Below are 17,452 nucleotides of genomic sequence, written 5' to 3'. Positions count from 1 at the left end.
GCGGCGGCGGCGGCTTGGCCGGGCGTCCGCGGGCCGTGGGGGATGGGGGCGGCGAGCTCCAGCCCTCGGCGGAGGCGGCGGCGGCCGTGAGTGTTGGGCGGGCGTCCGCGTCCAGGACGCGGGATGGAGCGCCGCGGTGAGTGTGGGGCGGCGGCGCTCGCTCCGGCCGCGGCGGCCAGGGCTCCGGGCTGGGGTCGTCGGCGGTGCTGCCGGCCAGTTGCGGTCCAGGGTGTGAGCGGCCCACGCGGCGGCCCCCGAGCTGAGGCGGCTGAGGGCTGCGCGGGAGGCCGGGCGCGTGTCCTCCGCGCTCCTGTCCTCCCGGAGGGGTCCGACGGGGCGAGCGGGGCGCGGCGGGAGCGGTAGCCCAGAGCAGATGACGATTAAAATTAAAGCAGGCACATAGCACGTCCCACCGTGCACGTACTGTTAAGAATGCTCCACATTTTAACTTCTTTAAGCTCTGCGACAGCTCCATGATTGTTTTAACTCATTTTTTACGCGGAGAAAATGAGGTTAACCTGCCGGAGCACACAGGCTAGTAATTGTCAGAGTGTAGGTTTAAAGTATATGCTTTTGAGCGCTAAAAGCCTGGTCTTGGCTCTGACCCGTCTCGCTCCCACCTGTCCTGACAGCAGTCCTCACTTCAGCTGGGTCCCATTCCTCAGACATTTCAGGATTTCCGTGGTGCATTGTTCTCGTCTCGGTCTTTTGGGCTGAGGAGGGCTCTGTCGTTCTAAGGCCTCAGTGTCAATTGTTTTTCCCAATTCCGTTGTTTCGGGCTTGACTGTTGTTTTATTCTTGGTGGGTGAGCTCAGGAGCCCTAGCGACTGATGAGCCTTGTGTCTCCATGTTAATCTTTTCCTACTCTCCTTCTCAAGAAGGAATTGGCCTCACCTCATTTGGGAGGGCAGAACTGTTAGCTGCTAAGGTCAGGAGCTGAGCACCCCTTCCCCTTTCTCCAGCTGTCTCTGTGATGGCATCTCTTGTCCGTCTCTATCCATGTCCGCTGCTCTTTTCGGTTGCTCCATTTCCCCACTCTGTGTTTAAATATGGGGATGGGGAGCGGGCTCTTTGGCATTGAGTAGTTTTGGCTGGTCAAGAGAGAGCCATGCCTGCCAGGAATGCTAGACATTCTGGAGGCGTGGGAGGTTGGGCAGCTTCCTCTTTTTTAAACGTGCTAGGTTCTAACTGCACAGGAATGAAGTGTATGTGCATTGCATGCCTTTCTTTAGAAATTAGTTACTTGCATATTATTGATGAAACCTTTTGACATGGCCGTATGCTGTTTTTGTGGGGAGTACTTTACAAAAGTATAATCAAAGACCTCCAGAATGAATTTTTCTGATTTTTTAAAAGCGTCTTTAAGTAGATTCTTACCAAATCAGAAATTGTGCTGAAATGGCAGATTTCTGAAATATCTGGCAATTTTTCCTGATGTAGGAATAGTAAAATGGGAGCTATTAAGTAGATATTTGGGGGCAGTTTTATACTTGTGTTAAACAGCCCAGTGCCTAAAATGAAAACACTTCTGTAATGATGTGTTCTTGGGAGGATGTACATGGGGCATAGGACATTTGATTAATAGAGGCTACTCAAGTCTTGGGAAAGTCACATTCCAGGGTACTGGGAAGTTAATGTTCACATTTCTAATGCATATATTACTTAGAATTTACAACATACAGAGAAAGTAGTTTTGCATAGTAATATTTTGTTTGCTACAAAGTTCTTTGCTAAGTGATTAAAACACGTTGTAAATGTTGATGGTTTGAAGTTGGAAGAGATGCATGAGAATTAGAGTTTCACAAATATCTTGCTCAACAGTCTGTTTGCATAGTTCAAACTTCACTTGGAAGCCATTTAGTAGGTTTCCACGAAGTCAGTTAAGTGTCTGGAAGTGTTTCCAGTGCTATATTTCTTGCTCACAATCTACAGATATATTGTGGTAAAGCCCACATTTTGTTCATTACTTAAGTATGTTAAAAAAAAAAAACACCCCACAATCTCCCACAATAAAGCACAGCTAGTCATAATGGCTAACAGTTTTTGAGTCTTCATGATGAACCAGGCACAGCATTAAGTGTTTTTTATATTATTACCTCATTTAATTAAATTGCCTCTTGCAGTATGTTATGTTAGTAACTACATTTTATGTTACCACCAACTAGAGGGTATTCATTTTGGGACATAGGAAAGTAGTATGATCTCGGAAAGTGTATATCCTCCAAATGTTTTCACTGTCATAGTTCAATTTTATAAAAACTTGGATAAACTTTGTTCATCTTTCCTTTTTTTTTCAGTTTGAAGTATGAAAAATAGTAAAGTATATATAAGAAAGTTAGTACATTACTCACTATAATGCTGAATAGAGGTAAAGTATAACTCTTTAGTTCCTTTGTCCCCCCACTGCTCCCCCCCCCCAATTTTGTTTGCTTATAGATTTTCTTAGTCTTGAGTATTGAAACACTTTTTACAACTTTGGGTTACTAACTTGACATAAGTGAAGATGGTGAAATAGGTGAATTGCTTACATAGGTGAGTTGTTTTATTTGAAATTTATGATATATGTCTTTAATAACTATCTTTTTACTAAACTAAAAGCTGTCAGAATTAATCAGAGTGACTTTAATAAGTAAGCTGCAAAAGTGATGTTAGGAGTTGTCTTCTCAATTAGTGATTTGTGAAAGCTTCCCACACAAGGTACTGTCCTGTTTTTAGTGTTGGTGGGAAGACTTATATATAATAATTGTACTAAAAAATTGTTCTAGGCTCATTTTAGAATTATCTACACATTTAAGGATTAATGTTAGGTAAGTTGGAACTAGCTTAAATGTAGAAATCACATTCTCAGAAATAATTTGAGATTAACAAATATTTAATAAAGGAACTTTAAAAGCTAAGAGAGGTAGGGAAACCTTATATAATAGTCAACAGTAGAGAAAGAAGAGTAGAAGTCCAACTTTGATTCCAGTTTTGTGTGATCTTGCCTTTATCGGCTTTACATACTTGTTTTTTTCTTTCTTGAAATATACTGTTTTAGAGGCAGATTTTTACAGATCTCACAACAGATTTTACTGCAATAATCCAAAGTTAACCTTTTTTGTTTCTGTAAAAATTAATTGCAACTTTACAAATTTATAAGCCCAGTATTCATTCTGCAAAATCATTTATTCTGCAAATAGTTTTGAGCAGATCATCCCTCCTATGCCAGGCACTGTGCTGTGAGCTGAGAACACATGGTTAGCAAACTGAATCCTTGATCCCTTGAGATTATAGTCTAGAGAGGAAAATATGAATAGTCTATTTGAACTTTGATAAGTGCAGTGATGAAAAGTGTAAGATGCTAGAATGCATCTAAGAGGAGATTCCATTCTCCTTTGGTGGTGGTATTTACAGGGGTATTGGTGGTCCAGGAAGATTTCTTTGAGGAAATGATCTTTGAGCTGAGGTCAGAATGAGTAAACAAAGGGGAAGGAGTACCCCAGGCAAATGGAAATGTATATAGACAGGATCCTGAGTCAAATAGTCAGTGTTTTTCAGGTTGTAGGGTCATGACCCATTATGAGTATAAAACCAATTTGGTGGGCTGTAGCCACCATTTTAAAAAATGAAATGCGATAGCATAGAAAACATCTGAGTATATCACCTGGTTCCTTAGAATCTGTTTTATGTTTTATGCATTCCAACACACATACTGCACAGAAACATTCACAAAATTTACCTAGTATGATAGTATAGATAGAAGTAGATAGATTAAAGATACTGTAGATGAGGAAGGAAAAAATTTAGAGAATTGGGTGAGGTATAGGAAAGAATAAGTGATTCAGTAATAAATCTTACACATGACCTGGAAGTGAATATTACATAAAACTTCCCACTGTAAGTTTCACAGAGTCCTTAGTAATTCTACCATTCTGAAAGTAACAAAATATTGAAGACAAAATATTTGTAAAATGCCTTAGTGATATGCTTGAACTAACATAATTTCTCCAGTAATTTCCTTTTTGATTGTAAGAAATGCAAACAAAATTAGGACTTTCAGTTCTGGAAAGGTAAAATGTGAGGATGAAGCAGAAACAAGCTAAGATTTTCTTGAGCCAATTATGTGCCAGGATTAAGTGTTTTAACATATGAGATCTTTTAATTTTGTGGTCACTTTTAATTCTCACACAGCCTGTAAGCAAATTGTATAGGTTGTATGTTTAGAAAGGATTCAGCCAGAAGTCAAGTCTAAATCTCATTTCAAAAGACTGTGTTTTTACTATACCATCCTGGAATTAACAAAAATATTGCTCTGATATTCATACATTTATTTGTTCAATCAATTAGGGTGTATCAGATTAGTAGACACCCTTAGAACTTGTTTTCAACAAAAAAATGTTCTTGCTGGAAATTGATAACCTCAAATCTGTGTGTGTGTGTCTGTGTGTGTGTCTGTAAGCGTTATTACTGAAAAATAACTATGATTGAACTTCTTTTATGTGTCGTACACTTCTATACCATTGTATCTTTTAATGCTTACCATAATCTCACAACGTAGGTGTTGTTAGAATGTTACTCCCATTTTATTAATGAGCATACCAAAGTTAAGAGAGGATTAACAGTTTATCACGACACACATAGTAAGTGATGGGGAGCGGGTTTTGAAAACAGGTCTTTTCTTTTTTCAGAACTCATACTGCATCTTTATTTTTGAAGCTGATGTCATGGTGGTAGAATATATTCTTCTAAATGACATTTCAGAATAACTTTTACAATTTAAAAAATTCTGTACCCTAGGAGTTAAGAGGAAGTTATTAAGAGAATGGATTTTGGCAACAAGACAGATCTGGGTTTTAAGTACCAGTTCATCATTTTTTAGCTGAGAACTGAGACAAATTATTTCACCTACAAAGCTCAGGTTGCTTATTTGTGAAATGAAGAGAACAGTAGTTTGCACATCATAGAGTTGTCAAGATCAATGGCACTTACTAAATGGAAGCTGCTGCCATCAGTAATACAGTGTTTGTTGTTGTTAATAGAATACTACTGATAGAATACTAGGTGGGCTATGGGCTATTTGTGAAAACCTAGTATAATGTTTCCCCTGGTTGATGTAGTTTTTGTGTTTCTCTCTTCTTTTTTCTCCCTTCTGCTTAAGGATTTCAGTTTTTCTGACTGTTCTGTGAAAGGATGATTGCTCACAAACAGAAAAAGACAAAGAAAAAACGTGTTTTGTCATCAGGCCAACTCTCTACCGATGTTACAGCTCCTGAAATGGGGCTCAAGTCCATAAGTTCCAATTCCATTTTTGATCCGGATTACATCAAGGAGTTGGTGAATGATATCAGGAAGTTCTCGCATATGTTACTATATTTGAAAGAAGCTATTCTTTCAGGTTTGTCAATTATTTTATCTTAGCATTCTTACTGGATAGTTGGTAAAATTTTAAATGCCAGCCTAGTTTCAGATAAATGCTTACACAGTGGTAGGAACAGGGTATTCTGCTTTAGTTAATTAACAGCTTCTTCCCCAACAGATGTTTGGTGTTTGGTGTTACGATGTAAACTATTTTATTATTAGATATAGTATAATACATAATAGAAGCGTTGGTAGATGTGAGGAAATAAGAATACAAAAAACAAAACTCAGTCTTTGCTTCTTAGCAGTTGGGCCCATTTGAACATGGAAAAATTTTAGATCATTGAAATTGTAACTTTCTTGTTAATGGTACCACAGTGCATTGATTGGTCTATAAAAAGCAAACTAATGTTTATAATTTACATTTTTGATACTTATACCTAGATTTAGTTTTCTATATTGTTCCTAAAACTTAATCTAGAATCTCTGCATTTGAGTGAGTTTTGTTCCTCAAAAATCACAATTCTGTTTTGCTGTTCTACATAACCTATTAAAAAAATTTTTTTAATGTTTATTTATTTTTGAGAGAGAGAGACAGGGTGCAAGCAAGGGAGGGGCAGAGAGAGGGACACACAGAATCTGAAGCAGGTTCCAGGCTCTGAGCTGTCAGCACAGAGTCTGACACGGGGCTCGAACTCACGAACGGTGAGATCATGACCTGAGCCGAAGTCAGAGGCTTAACGGACTAAGCCACCCAGGTGCTCCTCCCATATATAACCTATTATAGAATTAAGGGATAGTCACAGAATTTATTCTCTGTCTAGTTAGAAATGGACAATGAAGCCCAAGACTTGATTCTTCTAAAGAGTTACACACATCTGCATTCCCCAACTTGATCTTAGTCTCTAAGTCTTTTAACTTTTGATGCCTGTTTTATATTCATATTTGATGGCAGTGATAAAAAAGATACAGCCCCTATTCTTTTGTGATAAATAGTAGTTCATTTCCATATTCATAATGGTAGATCTGGATGTAGAGAATGAAGATACTAGTTTTATTTATATGAGACCTCCTTGGGCTTCATAAACATAAATGTTTAATAAATATTTTTTGTATATATGTTAAATATTCATTTTCTGATACATGTTCTAGAAATATCATAAAATCACATCTTGTACTAAAATGCTTTTAGTACAAGTATGCTGCTTTTAAGAGTTTATTTCTAACCTAATTTTTCAATTTGAAATGTCCAAAATAACTGGACTTGAATTGTAGCCTCAAAATTTTAGTATCATGTTTTTGGGACTATGTATAAGTATATATATAAATAAATAAGTTGCCTATATTCTTGTTCATTTTAATAGCTTGATTTTCAAGTCTAATTATAGTTGATTCAATGGTAATAAAATTTTAATTTATTGTGAAAAGGTATTTTAAATACTTTCAGCATTATACTGGGAACAAATTTCTGCCAAGTGACACTATCTGCCATTTATTTTAAAAAGCCTAGCTTTAAATAAAGGCTTGTTCTTAATTGGGTTAATTGTTTTAAATTAGTTTTGAAAATTTTACAGTAAGAGTCATTCTTTTTGATGTAAGTTCATTAACTGGGTTAGTTTTGAAAGTGAAATTTAAAATGATGTCTTGGTTGACAAATCATTTACCTCAATTTAGGGTAAAGTATGGTTTTCTTTAATGTATCAGTTTAAGTAAATGTTCATTAATATAAATAAGATTCTTAGGTACGATTTTTGTTTTCATTTGTGTTCTCAGGAGATTGATATCATTTAAAAATCCTGATCTTGCATATTTATCTCTTCTCTCACAGATTTAAAATGATAGTAATTTAAAACAAGTTGGACAACTCTTTAACTTCAGTTTTTTTTATGTGAGTTTTAATTTGTGAATAGACAATTCAGAGACTAGGAAGGAAGAGGATTGAAAGTTGATTCTAAGTGAAAAAGGAGAAACATTTATAATACGGCAAAAGGAGGCTAACCCCTGAGATGAAAGGAGGCATATGGAAACAAAGTTTTTATGGACATTTAGTATTAACATTTTGTAAAGATACTATCTTTTTAATAAGAAAGCCAGTACTTCAAAATTTAAATACTTGATTTTATTGCTAATAATAAAAATGCTTGCCATTTATGGCTGGCAAATTAATTTTTAAAATGTAAAAACCATCTTTTGGATAACCAGCGCTGTCATTAGTAAGCTGTGGCCAGAGAATTTTCATTATTTCATTATTTACCTTGGATTGATTTTAATGTTTGGTTCTTCAATCAGAGTTAAAAGGATATGTGTATGCTATCTCAAAATAAACCTTGGATTTAACAAGAATTTATTTTCTGTCTTTGGATCCTTGTTATCAAGATCCAGAAATATACTAGTTTTGAGTCGGTAGAAATTTTTTTGTTTGTTTTTCTTAAACAAGGGACTATATATAAATATATAAATTCACCTCATTATATATAATAAGAATGCTACATAATAATATGTTTGTGTCTAATCTTAGTCATGATTTCTAGCTTGTTAGAGTATCAGACTATTCCTTAACAGAATTATTATAAGAATCACACAAGATATAATCTTCAGGAAAGCAGATAAAAAGTTTAAAATTCTGTAATTATTTAATATGGTGTTATTATATACCTATGCATTAGACATGGGCCATACTTTTGTCTTCTGGGTATTGAGAAATTTCCCTGGACTTCTGCTGTTCTTTATTCCACCACAGTTGTAAACTGGTCAGATAGAGAGCTGTTTCACTGTTTTCCTTTTGGAGTGACAGAGCCTTGTCAGTGGCCATGTCAATATTTTGTCTTTTGACTCCTTAAGAGGAAGGATGCCATTATTGGCATTGTTACCCTTTAATTCATATCAATTGGCTGTTCAAATTGCTGAAAAGTTAGCTTTTAAGAATACAGAAGGTAGGTATACAGTTAAATCACTTTTTGGTTTAATCTGAATACCATTTTCTTTATATACGTTACCTGTCATGAGGCAATGATATCCAAAATCAGTTGACTGTTGCTTCCGGTGTTCATATTTTTGAGGCTAGGCTTGGATTAGCAGCTTTGTGATTGGTTTATAGCCACGTTTTCCTTTTTCTCAAACTAGTTCTAGAAATGATACGTAATTATATATGGTGCTTTACATTTTACAGGGAAACAGCATTTAATCACAGAGTTCCACAAAGGCAGGTACCTTTTTTTTTTTTTAAACATAGTGATTTCCATTTTATTTCCATATTTATTAAGTCACAGGGAATTTTATTTTTATTATTTTTTAAATGTTTATTTTTGAGAGAGAGAGAGAGAGAGAGAACATGCATGAGTGGAGGAGGGGCAAAGAGAGAGGGAAAAAGAATCCCAAGCAAGCTTTGTACTATGAGAGCAGAGCCCGATGTGGTGCTCAATCCTATGAACCGTGAGATCATGACAAGAGCTAAAATCAAGAGTCTGATGCTCAACAGACTGAGCAACCCAGGTGCCCCCAAAGACAGGTACTTTTAGCCCCATTTCACAGATGAGTTGTATGTATAACATAGGTTGTGTGATTTCATCAACCTCTCATTGCTGATATATAGTGATTTCGTTTGGAATCTGGAGGTTATAAATGCAGAATGGTGTTTCTTTCCTTGGTGTCTCAACTGCTTCACATGGCAAGTACTTTAAAAATACCACTCAGTCTTCATTATTTCATCAACCAGTCCTGTTTTTAGTGGAGATTATCTAGACCTGCACTGTCCAATATGGTAATCTCTAGAAATGTGGCTGTTTAACATAAATTCAGCTCCTCAGTTGCAGTACCCACATTTCAAGTGCTTATTAGCCACATGTGGCTAGTGGCTATCATCTTGGACAGTGGAAGATATAAATATTTACACTATTGCATAAATTTCTATTGGATGGTGCTGGCATAGACATTTGATCTTTATCAATCTCAAGAACATTCAGATGAATTCTTGAACTGTAAATATTTTTTAATTCTATAGCATTAAAAGAAACCTAGAAAAAGTTATCAGAGCAAATTTAAGAAAATTTTACCTAGAAGTAGGAACTCTTAGTCTATTTGGAATCCTGTTAAGTTGCTTTTGAAGTATATAGCTTTCATGCCCTTCTTTGATTTGAACTAGCAGATCAGTTTCCAGCGCAATTACACAAATTGATAAAAATCGTCAGTAATTGATGGCAGAAGAGCTCTGGAAAGAGAATCACATTTTCTAGGTTCTAGGCCTTGTTCTGCTACTGACTAGTTTTAGAATATGGTTTAAGTCACTTAATGATTTAAGAATGAGGTGCTATACCAGATGCTATCAGTTTTATAATTCTGTGATTCCCAAAATTTGATTGGAGATTCTACATTGTTCTGAATATTGAAGAGTTCAGAGCTAGAGAAGACAGTTAAGTATATGTCTTTAAACTATATAATGCATTTTAGAGGACATCTGCCTCCCACCAGTCTATAGAATTTTTTAATTTTTATTTTTAAAAAAGTTTTAAAGTTTATTTATTTTGAAAGAGAGAGAGACACAGTGGGAGTGGGGGAGGGGCAGGGGGAGAGGGAGAGAGAGAATCCCATGCAGGCTTCATGCTGTCAGCACAGAGCCCAGTGCAAGGCTTGAACTCATGAACCGTGAGATCATGACCTGAGCTGAAACCAAGAGTTGGATGTTTAACTGACTGAGCTGCCAGGTGCCCCATAGGATTTTTTTAAAGGTGAATTTCATGATAACTATCTTAAGTGTGGTATTTGTGAAAATTTCCCAAGTGAGAATGTGAAACTCATATTGCCATAGTTGTTGAGGAACTGATGACAGAAATAAGCATCTACCAAAGAGCTCTGTGGTAATATGAAAGATAGGTATGCAGTTTGTTTTTGCTCTTTTTATTTACAAATAAAAATGGAGAGTTTAATGTGCGACATCAGAGGACTTTGAAAACACATACTTAGATAGGATGACTGATAGAGTTTGCTGCTTCTCTGACCACTGTTTATTTCCAGGAGGAGGTTATCCTCTTCTCTTATATAACTAGCACATGTGGAATTTGAAGTTTTAGATTTCTATCCAGTGCTATTAAGGTGCAGTATGAATAATTACAAGGCCAAATTTTACATTTTATATTAAAATGCTGAATGCACTCTATTATACATATACTGTCTGTGTTTATATCTAACACTGCAGATTAACGTATGTGCTGTATAAACTACCTCAAGTTCACAGCTGTCCCCCTGAGGAATAATGTGTTCTGAATTCCAAAGAACAGATTCATAAGTGTTGTTCTAGTTCATACAATAATCTTAAACTCTGTGGCATACCTCCTCATTTCCAAGTAAACACCATTCAAGGAGGTTCAACAGTGATTTTGAAAGGTGCAAGGCTTTTTAATTAGATTAGAAAGAATAGTGCAAATTACTTAATTTTTCTGCACTCAGCACTTAGAAGGGTCCATTGCCACTGTAAAATATATTTTAAGGAAAATCAGTAGTTAGTCTAATACTTCTTACATCTTCTTTATTATGTAACATTATTTTAAGGATGGATTTTAATAAAAGTTTACTGTTGTGACAATGGTGCCTTATTTTGTTTTGTCCTTTATTTTTTCAAATGTTTGTTTATTTTTGAGAGAGAGAGAGAGAGAGCAGGGGAGGGGCAGAGAGGGAGAGAGAGAATCACAAGCAGGCTCCCCTCTGTCAGTGCAGAGCCCAATGCAGGTCTTGAACTCACAAACTGTGAGATCTTGACCTGAGCCGAGATCAAGAGTCAGATGCTTAACTAGCCACCCAGGCGCCCCTGTTTTGTTCCTTAAATAGGCTAGAAAGGAAGATAAAACTTTATCATCTGTTTCAAATAAAGTTCTCTAATTAAAAAAGAACTTTCTAATTTAAGGGTGTATCACTTTTATTTTATAAAAATATAACTGAATCTTATAAGTGATAACTTCTGATGATTTCTGTGTAGGTCCTGAATTTGGCAGAACTTTAGTCAGAAGAGTTATGTTAACTTTGTAAAGCAAATTTTTTTGAATAGGAGAAGTTAGATAAAAAGTTTAATGCTTGGGCACCTGGGTGGCTCAGGCTCAGTGGGTTAAGCGTCTGACTCTTGCTTTTGGCTCAGGTCATGATTTCACAGTTCGTGAGTTCAAGCCCTTCGTTGGGCTCTTTGCTGACAGCATGGAGCATGCTTGGGATTTTCTCCCTCTCTCTCTGCCCCTCCCCTGCTCGCTCACGTGCTCGCTCTCTCTCAAATAAACTTAAAAAAAAATTTAATGCCATTAACTAATACATTCAGTCGTGACAGGGAAGTTCTGCATAAATTTTCAGAGTTTCAATTGAAATCCTGTCTTGTTGATTAATTAAGATTTCCTCAGGTGAATATATAGGAGAATGTGTAAATTTATTTCAACAAATATCAATGAGTGTTTATTTTACCATTGATGAATATTTATATTTAACTTAATACTTAATATTTATATTAATATTTAGCTTTCATCCTCTATATTGTGCCAGAAATTTTGTGAAATATTGAAAACATTAGGTTGCTAGTCTTAGATATGTCCTCCTACTGTGTTCTTTTAGAAGGAAACCTCTCCAGAAGTGATTTCTAATGGATAGCACTTAGGAGAAGTTCAGGTAAATGTTGATAGGTTATGACTTAGAAGTGAACCTTTGAGGAATGAAGTGTGAAATATAGGTAGCTTATTCATGACACATGTACCAGCTCTTAGGAGACTGTTTTTTTGCACTTGCCTAGAATGGTTTATATAATTTAACACCGTTTATAATAGTAACTGGCATATTTGATTAGAAGTTAAAGTCTGTTAAATCACAGACTGCAGATCAACTGTCATTAAGCTATAACTTCTTTAATCATGTTAATGTATCCTAGTGATCAAGAGCACAATTCTGGAGGTGGAACACTGAGGTGGAATCCTCATTCTGACACTTGCTGGTTGTATATAGCCTTGAGCAAGTTACTTACCTTCTCAGTGCCTCAGTTTCTACATCTGTTGAAAGGAAATAATAGTACCTACATCAGTGAGATGTTGTGAACATTAGAGTTCATATTCGTAAAGCTCTTAGAATGAGTGTTTTTGAACGTCAGCTATTTATTTTATAATCCCCAAGTGGCTGGATAAAGAAAGCTGCTGTTCAGGCTTTGCTTTTATCATGTAAATTCAGAAGTCATTACAGCAAAAAAGGGGAGTTTCCTAGTGATATGTTCTGAAACTTATTTTCCTCCTTGTTTTCATTGCTTTCCCACAGAGGTTAAGCTGAATTAACAAGACTGGTTTTAAAAATTATTGTCAGTTTTTTTAAATCAAGGAAAACACCATAGTTTTTTCATTTATTTACTTAAGCATTTCCATGAAGTGTTTGCAGTATAAACACTGTGGTATTGTGTTAGTATATGAGAACCAAAAAATGGAGCTAGCTAATCTGTTTTCACTTGATAAGCTGAATGAAGCCGAAAATAAGTGGCACAAATGAGTGAAACGATAAATTAAAATTCAAATTACCATATTACAGGGATGGTAGATAAACAAGCAAACATTGGGATACAGGAGTTTTACTCTTCTAGATAACTAGTATTAAGATTTTGGCTGAATGTTATAATACTGCATATTGAATATCTTTGTAGTATAAATTTCATTGCATTTACAATGTGGGCACTATAAAACTTAAAAATGGTCTTGTATTTAGTTATATGACTAAATTAAATACTATAACGTGATAAAAATAGAAATATTATAAAATATATCTTTAATAATAACTTTATTTCCAGTTAATTCATTAATTTAGAATGTACATGTAAAATGAAATTGAAACTTAAACTTTAAGGTCTCTTTTCCATTAGCCAAAATATTGTAGGACCTTGTTGTAAGTGTATTTGTTGTTGAATGTCATTCTATGTGAGACAAATCTATTGTCAAAGGTATTTAGTTTGGCTTACAGGTTTAACAGAAATAATAGCTATTTATGTGTATTAAGTCAGTAAAACAGTTTTGGTTTTGTTCATTTATTTGACATTCACAATAACAAAGTAGCTAGAACAGTGTTCTTACTAATTCTGTTCTATGGATGATAAATCAGGGATTAGACAAACTAAGAGTTAGTTGCATATGGTTATTTCAAGGAAGTGGAAGATCAAGCATTGGAACCCAGGTTTCTTGATCTAAATCTATTCTTTTTTTTTTTTTTTTTTTTTTTTTTTTTTTTTTTTTTTTTTTGAGTAGGCTCCACACCTGATGTGAAAAACCCTGAGATCAAGAGTTGCCTGCTCTATTGACTGAGCCAGCCAGGCCCCCCCTGAATCCATTATTTTCTATCACACCAATTAGCCACTTACAGCTTTCTTTTGTATTGGGGAAGAACAGTTACTAACCTCATTTGCTTTGCTCATTACTGCGACTGTTTTTGGGGGGCGGTGGGGGGTGTGTGGAGTGGGATTTGTGTGTGTATTTGTATTTGAGTCTCTTACGTTTTGTCCTCCTCCTTGTTTTTATATTCTTTTTGCTTCCCTTCCCTATGTTCATCTCTTTTGTATCTTAAATTCCTCATATGAGTGAAGTCATATGATATTTGTCTTTCTCTGACTTACTTCGTTTAGCATAATACCTTCTAGTTCCATTCTCGTTGTTGCAAATGGCAAGATTTCATGCTTTTTGATTGCCAGCTGATACTCCATTGTATATATATACCACATCTTCTCTATCCATTCATCTGTCAATGGACATTTGGGCTCTTTCCATACTTTGGCTTAAATAGACCTTATTTTTAGAACAGGTTTTGATTTACAGAAAAACTGAGAAGATCGTGTAGAGAATTCCCATATATTCTTATACCCAGTTTTCCTTATTTATTAATATCTTACATTAGTAGAGTACATCTGTTAATGAACCAATATTTGATACTAATGATGCATTCCTATTGATTAAAGCACATAGTTTATTCATATTGCCATAAATTGTTCCTAATGTTGTTTTTCTCTTCTAGGATCCTATCATATTACATTTAATTCTCATGTCTTCTTAGGCTGTTCGTGATTGTGACAGTTTCTCAGACTTTCTTCACTTTGGATGCCCTTGACAGTTATTTTATTATTTATTTATTTAAATTTTATTTTTTATTTTTAAAAATTTACATCCAAATTAGCATATAGTGCAACAGTGATTTCAGGAATAGATTCCTTAGTGCCCCTTACCCATTTAGCCCATCCCCCCTCCCACAACCTCTCCATTAACCCTCAGTTTGTTCTCCATATTTATGAGTCTCTTCTGTTTTGCCCCCCTCCCTGTTTTTATATTATTTTTGTTTCCCTTCCCTTATGTTCATCTGTTTTGTCTCTTAAAGTTCTCATATGAGTGAAGTCATATGATTTTTGTCTTTTTCTAATTTCACTTAGCGTAATACCCTCCAGTTCCATCCACGTAGTTGCAAATGGCAAGATTTCATTCTTTTTGATTGCTGAATAATACTCCATTGTGTGTGTGTGTGTGTGTGTGTGTGTGTGTGTATGTGTATACCACATCTTCTTTATCCATTCATCCATCGATGGACATTTGGGGTCTTTCCATACTTTGGCTATTATTGATAGGGCTGCTATAAACATTGGGGTGCATGTGTCCCTTTGAAACAGCACACCTGTATCCCATGGGTAAATGGCCAGTAGTGCAATTGCTGGGTTGTAGGGTAGTTCTATGTTTTGTTTTTTGAGGAACCTCCATACTGCTTTCCAGAGTGGGTGCACCAGCTTGCATTCCCATATTTATTTTTTTTTTTAATGTCTATTTTATTTTTGAGAGAGAGATAGACCGTGAGCTGGGGAGGGGCAGAAAGAGAGGGAAGCACAGAATCTGAAGCAGGCTCCAGGCGCTGAGCTGTCAGCACAAGGCCGGACATGCGGCCCCAACCCAGAAACCATGAGATCATGACCTGAGCTGAAGTTGGATGCGTAACTGACTGAGCCACCCAGGCGCCCTGATGACCTTTACGGTTTTAGGGAGTACTAGTTGTTTTGTAGGATGCACCTTGATTAGAATTTGATGTTTTTCTCATGATTAGATTGGGATATTGAGGAGGAAGATAACATATGTGAAGTGCCATTTTCATCATGGATCATATCAAGAATAATTACTATAAACATGGTATATCACTGTTAATGTTGACCTTGATCACCTGTCTTTAATAGTAAAGTTTCTCTACTTTAAAGTTACTCATTTTGTTCACTTTTCTCTACTGTATTCTTTGGAAGGAAGTCACTATGTGCATGCTCCACCTCCTTGAGGACAAAAGATCTACATAAATTATTTGGCATTCTTCTACACAAGAGATTTGTCTCTTCTCTTTCACGTGTTAATTTATTCATTTGTGTCAGTATGTGCTCATTTATATTTATTTTATATTTTGGGTTATAATCCAGTACTACTTTATTTGTTGCTCAAATTTTTCTAGCTTTGGCCATTAGGAGCTCTCTCAGTTGGCTCCTTTGTGCTCTTGGCATACCTTATTCAGTGTGAGGGTTAGTTTTTCTAAGCTCTTACTTTCTGGTTCTACTGGATCCTTCTAACTCATCTTGCATGTTTCCTTCCCTGGTCCTAGGGTCATCCCTTTCTCTAAGAAGCCCTGGTTCCTTTTCCTTTTATTAGAGAACAGTATTAGAAACCAAGCTCACAATGATAGGTTTCATTTCCTTTACGCCCTTTCAGTGGACAGATCAAAGAAATATATGTGTGTATACTAACCTGTGTAAATACACATATCTATAAACATTTCTATATTAGATACAGCCACCTGTGTCTGTATTAAGCTAAACATAAATTTGTTTTTTAAAGCTTTTATTTTTAAATAATCTTTATACCCAACGTGGGGCTTGAACTCACAACCCCAAGATGAAGAGTTGCGTGCCCTACTGACTGAGCCAGCCAGGTGCTCCATAAACATGGGTTTATGAAGCATCCAACTGTAATCTACCACAGTATGGATCCTTATAGCCTCCTTTTCCTGTTTATTTGTGAATTTCTGTGCCAACAGTGAGATTCCTGGTTCCCACCATCCACCATCCATTTACCCAGTTGTTCAATTCCAGTACATATGTATAACAACATCAGAATCATTAACCAAAGCCTCATTGGAAGCACTTTGTCAATACAATAGAGTATAATACTTTTGTGTGTTTTGTTTTCTTTTAGTCTTATAGACTCACTCATTCTAAGGCTACTTAGGCCAGCACCTTTAAAATTAAAATTTATTGGATGAATGAGTCATGTTTTCTCCTGAAGGTACTCTGTTCTCTCTGCTTCCATCTCTCCCTGAACTATTGTTTGCCTCTTCCTGGAATACCCTTTGCCCTGATAGATCTACCTCCCTACCTTGCCTACACCTCTTATACATATTTTTTTTCTCTTGATAATGTAGTTAATGAATGGAATATTTGATAGATGGTGGTAGAATTTTTCATTTTTGTTTTTTAATCTAAAGACAGTTTTTCTTTCTGATGGTTATCTTTTTAACATTTCTGAAAAATTTGTATAAGATGACATTGTGTTTTAAAAAATGGGTTTTGTTTGCTTTTTAAGCTATTTCAATAGGGAGGCAGTGTAGCATTAAGAGCATGGCTTCTGTAATTATACTCTCTGGGTTCAAATTCTGGCCCCACAGTTTAGTAACTTGGTGAACTTAGGTGTACTTCAATATTCTCAACTGTACAATAGGTATTTTAAAATTATCTACCTAATTAGATTGATATGAAAGTTAAATGAGATAATACCTTTTTAAGTGCTTTTAACAGTGCCTAGCACCTAGGAACCCATTAATAAATGTTAACTATTATTAAACTAGCGCTATATGTAAGGCTACAGAAAGGAATATTACATCAGAGTATTGCATTTAAGGTGGTTGTCCTTTTAGATGTTTGAGGATTACTTGAGGGATTTCAAAGTTTAGGGTGATTATACGTTCTTATTTGCCTGGGATGACAGTCCAGGAATATGCCTATTGTGCTGACACGATTATGGGTAGCATTACCCTTTTTACTTGCTTAGAGTGTTTTGGTTTGAATGATAATTCATATGGCCACCTTATTTCCAGGGATTATAAAATCCTGCCT

General features: G+C 35.8%; 1 protein-coding gene across 4 annotated transcripts in view; it reads left to right on the top strand.

Annotated features, from left to right (window-relative positions):
* The first annotated feature begins 13 nt into the window (after nt 1–13).
* ARHGAP29 (Rho GTPase activating protein 29) overlaps nt 14–17,452 on the top strand; it is a 63,729-nt gene continuing 46,290 nt past the window's right edge. The window contains exons 1-2 of one of the 4 annotated variants that reach the window (XM_042952906.1): nt 14–136; nt 5,146–5,374. In XM_042952906.1, coding sequence (XP_042808840.1) covers nt 5,170–5,374 — 205 coding nt within the window. In that variant the 5' untranslated portion in view covers nt 14–136; nt 5,146–5,169. Of the gene's footprint in view, nt 137–2,299; nt 2,369–5,137; nt 5,375–17,452 lie in introns of those variants that run through there. The other 3 variants (XM_042952904.1, XM_042952905.1, XM_042952908.1) reach the window with 3 other exon arrangements.

Source organism: Panthera leo, chromosome C1, assembly GCF_018350215.1.
Source record: "Panthera leo isolate Ple1 chromosome C1, P.leo_Ple1_pat1.1, whole genome shotgun sequence".
NCBI classification, from domain to species: Eukaryota; Metazoa; Chordata; class Mammalia; order Carnivora; family Felidae; genus Panthera; species Panthera leo.
Note: the sequence above shows the minus strand (reverse complement) of the source record. Positions and strands in the feature narration are given on the sequence as shown.